The sequence below is a fragment of the Leptodactylus fuscus genome, chromosome 2 (genome assembly GCF_031893055.1).
Source record: "Leptodactylus fuscus isolate aLepFus1 chromosome 2, aLepFus1.hap2, whole genome shotgun sequence".
In the NCBI taxonomy this organism is placed as follows: domain Eukaryota; kingdom Metazoa; phylum Chordata; class Amphibia; order Anura; family Leptodactylidae; genus Leptodactylus; species Leptodactylus fuscus.
This window is the reverse complement of record NC_134266.1, coordinates 229,016,800-229,023,604: the sequence shown is the minus strand read 5'-3', so window position 1 is coordinate 229,023,604 and position 6,805 is coordinate 229,016,800. Positions and strand designations below refer to the sequence as shown.

General features: G+C 38.9%; 1 protein-coding gene across 1 annotated transcript; it reads left to right on the top strand.

Annotated features, from left to right (window-relative positions):
* The first annotated feature begins 542 nt into the window (after positions 1-542).
* LOC142193883 (keratin, type II cytoskeletal cochleal-like) lies at positions 543-6,434 on the top strand. The gene is made up of 9 exons (XM_075262896.1): positions 543-1,115; positions 1,200-1,408; positions 1,535-1,595; positions 3,261-3,356; positions 3,724-3,888; positions 4,001-4,126; positions 4,525-4,745; positions 6,021-6,052; positions 6,130-6,434. Exons 1-9 carry the CDS (start codon positions 543-545, stop codon positions 6,432-6,434), a joined length of 1,788 nt encoding a protein of 595 aa, XP_075118997.1.
* Positions 6,435-6,805: the final 371 nt, after the last annotated feature.

Sequence of the window (6,805 nt, the reverse complement as noted above, 5' to 3'; positions counted from 1 at the left end):
TTCACAAGATCCCTTTGTCACGTAGACATATAATTATACAATATATATTGCAGTATAATGTACATCTGTACTGTATGCTACAAATAATTTCTTATGACAATCTATGCTCTATGATTATTTTTATCTCTTCAGGGAAATGCTGGATCTTCGCCAGTTTTGTACATTTTTGTATGCTTGTAGACAATCCCTAAGAACAATTTACAATAACAGATTCGTTTGTCTGTTTCTGCAGTTTCAACAGTATAAAATTATTATAATTTTATGGGGCAGACGCCGCCAGATCTAAATTATTATTACATTTTTGTTGAAGGTGTGTGACAGAGTCTTAATTTTCAGGTACTAGAAACTGGATACGGCATTGCCAACCCATAGAAGCCAATAAAAGGGTCCCTCTGTTTTATTGTTGACCAAGCCCAAAATAACATATGTATATAAGGTCTTACCACCTGCTGATGCCAACAGAGCTGGTTCTGTCACCGACTGTCTCCACTCTACTTTTGAGGCAATTCATCTTCTTTTCTTAGCCTTTGCAACAAGACAACATGCCGCACCAAACTATTCGTACCTCCTCTAAATCTGGAGTTAGAAATTTCAGTTCTTGTTCTTATACACCAAGGAATATGAGTGGAATCAGTGTTGCCTCCTACCGGAAGAGTCCAAGCTTTGGTAGCAGAAGTCTTTACAATGTAGGCTCAGGTGGAAGCAGAATCTCAGTTGGACGTGTTTATCCTGTGGGAAGCTCCTATGTGTATGGTGGACGTGGATCTGGTGTTGGTAGCTCAAGCTTCAGCTATAGGGTTGGTGGTGGATATGGTGCTGGCAGTGGATATGGTGCTGGCAGTGGATTTGGTGTTGGTGGTGGATTTGGTGCAGGTGCTGGATTTGGTGCTGGTGGAGGATTTGGTGCTGGTGGAGGATTTGGTGGCTATGGTGCTGGGTTTGGTGGTGGATATGGTGGTGGACTTGGTCCAGCAGGCATTACACCTGTTACCGTCAACCAAAGCCTCCTTACACCACTAAATTTGGAGATTGATCCAGCTATACAAAGAGTAAGGAAAGAAGAAAAAGATCAGATCAAAACCCTCAACAACAGATTTGCCTGCTTCATTGACAAGGTATTATACAGTCCAATATTTTGCAATTTCATAAAGGCTATAGCATAAAGATGGTCTGTAACAAACTTTTTGACTAATTTATAGGTTCGTTTCCTCGAGCAACAAAATAAAATGCTGGAAACTAAATGGACATTTTTGCAAGAACAAAACACCGTGAAAAGTTATCTAGAACCACATTTTGAGTCTTTCATAACCAATCTAAGACGGCAACTTGATAACCTTGGTGGGGACAGAATTAGATTGGAAGCTGATCTTAAAAACATGCAAGATACAGTCGAGGACTTTAAAAATAAGTAAGTAAAAACTGTACTAACTGGAACCAAATGTCTACAATGTAAAGGTCCAAGAATGTCTGTTGTGTCTATGAATACTATTGATATCTCTATCATTGCAAAAATAAATTTTTTATCTTCCTGCAGATACGAAGATGAAATCAATAAGCGTACCGCTGCTGAGAACGATTTTGTCGTCCTTAAGAAAGTAAGTATATGGGGTGAAACCTGTGACACTTAGTGGTCACAGCAAAAATATTTGCTAACTGATATTTCTGTAGTTGGTGATCATGAACAATAACTTGTATTGGAAAGTCTTTGTCCTCGTATTTTGTTCTTCTTACTCTCCGGAATATTATAATGGATATTTTGTATGGTTCTCTGTATTTTCATTGTCTAATGTTATATTACTTTTGCATATTGAACTAAAATAGGTTGAACTATTCTTACAGGTTTGAGGTTTGCAGGTTGTAGGGATCACTTTTGCTCTAGATCTACAACATATGACACAGTCAGCAAAGGTGTCTTTCATTACGTTGCTTGTTGGTTCATCATAACCTGAGATATATGTCATGAGATGACCAGCTTTTAAAATAATGTTATTTTGCAATACTCTGTCACGTGATGTCTATCCTATACATGTCCATGTGTGATGTCTAGTTGTTTTGTGATTTGTAGCTTGTCAAGTGTTAACATGTTGTATTGAATTTGAAATTGAAATTGGAGTTCAAGCTAAGGTAAGGGTTCGGCATCAAGTAACTAGTTAATCTAGCAGCCTATCATTTAGCATGGGGGACAGCAAACTAGTTGCAGGCTACTAGACACAGGGCAAAGGCAATAAACTAAATCTGTGCCTTTATATAACTCTGGTGGGAAATGTTTTATCTCATGCATTGTACATTATTATATACCTCTTACCTCATGTGCTGTCTAATGGAAAATATTGAACTTGAGTAATTTTATAACTTTGCTATTCTGTCGATGCTGATGGCTGTATAGCCATATTGAGATAGCTAACCTGGATAACAGACCTCATTCTGCAGGTCAGAATCATTGGCCAAACTATTGTTTCATGGTTGGTAAATGCCAAAAGAATAGGATAGAAGACTACTAATATTCACATTAACTACAAAAACTTTCTGGTATATGGTGAAATTATTTCAGAAGGTCTGGTTGGACTATGTCGATGCAGTCTGGCCTTCTGCTCAGATGTCTGCTGTACCGGAAGCAGATTTATGAAATTTGTGATTTTGCCATTGAATAAGATAAGATAAGATAATCCTTTAATAGTCCCAGCATGGAGAAATTCAGTGTGTTAAAGCAGCATGGATAATACAGTAATATATTACAAGAAAGAGACATACAAGCTCATAGCAGATAGAAAAGATACTAGGAGTCATAGCAACTGAAAAGGAAAAAAGACTTCAGGATCATTTAGTTCTCTGTGCGGAGTGATCTTCACTTAGTCTGATGTTGATTATACAGCCTGACCGCGGTTGGGAGGGAGGATCTCCGATAGCTCCTTCTCACACTTGGGGTGAAGCAGTCGGTCACTAACACTACTGTCCAGTGCTATCATGGTCTCATACATGGGATGGAAGTTATTCTCCAGCATGGCGCTCACCACGGACAGTATCCTTCCATATGCCATATGGCATTGTTTTGTATCAGTCATATTACAACCTTTAGCAATGCAAATTTTACAAGATATTATTTTATGTTAAATTGGCTCAAATACAATGGCATTTAGGCCTACAGCCTACACTAGATGGATCGTCTAATGGGAATACTTGATTGAAACTATCTAGTTGATATAAATGCCCCACACCTTGGTCACTTGGTAATGTTGTAACCTATAATCTCTTTTCTTTAGGACGTGGACGCAGCCTATTTGAACCAAACAGAACTGCAGGCAAAGGTGTCAGGACTGATAGATGAAATCAACTTCCTACGACAAATGTTCCAAACGGTAATAATATTGTACTCTGTATAAGCTTTCTATAAGCTCTCCGACCTAATATGCATAGTTGATGGCCAATTCAATTGTTTCCAGTTACAATACAGTATTGTATAGACAGTGTTTGCATAACTTCCTACCAAGATGTCATCCTCTTGCACCTCTGATAACATGATAGATCTTGCTGACATCATAAATCACTTTGATGAAAGCAGAATAAAGAGCCTTACCTTGGGATCTTGGTCACACACAAGTGCTCCTGTAGTACCCTATAAAATACCACGTGTCCCAAAACAATGGAACCCATTCCCACAGCAAACTATTATTGCTCTTCAAGGTACATATCATCATGTAATGTCCGGTTACTATTATATTTTAGGAGATCGATCAGATCAATAACCAGATCTCAGACACCTCAGTTATTGTGTCTATGGATAACAGCAGAGACTTGAATATGGACGGTATCATTGCTGAGGTCAAGAGTCAATACGAAGAAATGGCTAACAAGAGCAGAGCTGAGGCCGAGACATGGTATCAAAATAAGGTGAGTATTTCAGTTTTTTACAATAGGTTCCAGCCACAATTATCGACAAAATGAATTATTTGTTAATTTCATTAGATGAATAGATTGATGTTCCCTATGTTCTTTTTTTCAGTATGAGGAGCTGCGTATCACTGCTATCAAGCATGGCGATGACTTAAGGAACACCAAAAATGAAATTGCTGAACAGAACAGAATTGTGAACAGAATTAAGGGAGAAATAGACCATGCAAAAGCACAGGTACCATTATTTTTATTGATATCAAATATTGTCTGTTTTGTAAGTAATGGTCAATCATTGTCTCAACCATGAACTTATAGCCCACTACTGCAACCGATACAATAACAAAATGATGTTGGGCAACTCTATTGGAGCATAATCTTGCAGGGAAACAAAGAATTGGGCATGTGTATGGGAACCTATGGCTGGTCCCGACAAAATCAGCAGATTTGGTTAACTTTTCTCTTTCTCCTATGGGAGCCGCGAACTTTAAATTGTAAGATTTACAAATTCTGCAAATCTATATGAGTGTGTTGCATGTAGGGGGGATATGTTGCATCCATCCTGTAGACCAGTAGTGCATTCCTTGGGCGTTCAGCAATAGTATATCTAAGTTTCTTCTCTTTCATCCTTAAAAGCGTGCCAAGTTAGAAGCTGCTATAGCAGAAGCTGAGGACCGAGGTGAAGCTGCTATCCGAGACGCTAAAAATAAGCTTACTGAGTTGGAAGACGCTCTACAGAAGTCCAAGCAGGAGATGGCGCGTCAACTGCGTGAATACCAGGAACTGATGAATGTCAAACTGGCTCTGGATATTGAGATCGCCACCTACAGGAAACTGCTGGAAGGAGAAGAGTGCAGGTGAGTAGAAGGGGGAATAATATTTGACTAAAATCAGGTTAACATATTATCCAAAAAGAACATTGGCATGCTTAGAGAGACTTTTAGTGTCCTTTAACAAAATCAAAAGAAGGATCACTAGGCAGGACATTTTATTTTAAAGGAACTGTCCAGTCAACTTCTCAAAACTGAGATGTAAGGCAATACCTATAGGGGTTATTAACCTAAAATTTATTTTTTCCAGAATTTGCTGCTTGGTTGCTTTCTATTTTAGTAACATTAGTGCAGGAAATTGGCCTGTGACTACTTCTTAGCTACCAAGCCTACAAGGAGCCTGAGACACGCCTCCTGCATCCTCATTGGTTCAAGCTCCTGCGGTTTCCCCTCCCCTACAGTCCTGCCCATTCACATGACTGCTGTGTATAAATACAGATCTATCACAAAGCAAAGCCACAATAGATAAAGAAATTAGCTAAAGTGTCAGTATTATGGGGAATATTCTCTGGACTTCCTATCATGCCATTACAAAATCATGGTCCGTGTATTCAGGATATCAATTCATCGATTAAGAAACTGTTAAGGATATGACAGATAAACACAAGGTTCACACAAGAATCTGAGTCTCAGTATGAGACTCCATCCCTCATTCCACTTAAAATAGGAGGATTTTTCTCTCCACCGTTTTTGGCGGAAACTGGTTGGAAACACAGTTGACCCCATTGTAGCCTATAGTCTATCTAGACTTTCGTTTTTCGGAAACCCGAACGCTAGTTTGAACCTAGCGTAAAGCTTTACTGTTTCTTTTAATCATATGAAAATCCAAAATAATGGTTGGAAACGTTCCCTTTAATTGAAACTAAAGTAGAGATATAATTTTAGAGCTGGCAGTGTCCAGAAGTTTCGCAGTCTTCACTTAATATTTCTGATTTCAGCTAGTTTAGAAATTGTTTGGAGGGGCGGACACTGTTTTGGAATTTTGGTAGGGCCTGTATTATTTTGCCTCTTAGTCCAAGTTTGGATGAAGCAAGCCTTTGTATGTATGTTGCTGCATATTGTATGATTACCCCTGCCCTGCTATAATGTATAGTCATGCACAGTGATAGAAATTACATTTACCTCCTAATGGAAATATATTTTCCAATACATAATGGTTTAAACAATATATAATGCTATAGCCTGCCACATACATTACACTGTGAAGATATTAGCTGATCAGCGTGGGAGCCAGGGATCAGACACAGGGAACAAGTATTTTATTCAACTATTTTTAACCAAATTTCCTTTGTATATTGGCAGGTTGGCTGGAGATGGCGGCTCTGTAAGCATCTGTAAGTATCACTCTGTATATTACAATCACCATTTGTTATTTTTGGGGAGACATACCGTGACTAATGTTTCTTTACAGCGGTGGTGAGCTCCAGCGTTGGAGGAGTCATTTCTTCAGGTGGAGGAAGTTACGACAGTGGAAGCGGATTGCACCACGGTGGATCTGGATTCAGCTCCGGCAGTGGAAGAAATGTCGTGGGAAGCAGATTTAGCAGCGGAAGTGGCTTTGGCTCCAGCTCTGGATATGCCACAGGGGGATTACATAGTAGTTCTGTTGACCATGTTACAAGTGGTCTGCACAGCCCTGGGGGGTACTCCTCTGGCGGAGGCAGCTCAAGTGTTAATATTGTCAGAAAAACAACATCGACCACAAGAAAAGCCTAAAGCTTGTAAGGTTTAATGGGCAACTTTTTGGTTTTGTGCTTCCCTGTACTTCCTTACATTTAACTTTCCACCCCTTTAAAGCAAGTTGATACTTACCTTTACTTTAAAGGAAAGTGTTACATGAAATAAATTGGCTCTATTGGTCATATTTTTGAGTATTAAAAGATCAGAACAAAGTTTTTAACTTATACAACAGTATAAAAATTTGGTGAAATAACTAGGATACTACCATAAGACCTGAACCTTGACCCTCTCCTTATGTATGAATCAATGGTGTATGAGCCGTAATGTAAAATCTTTACTAGATTCCAATACGTATCAGGTGCCACTTAAACTAGTGTCATCTTATGTGGTTGAGCGGTCATTGGGCC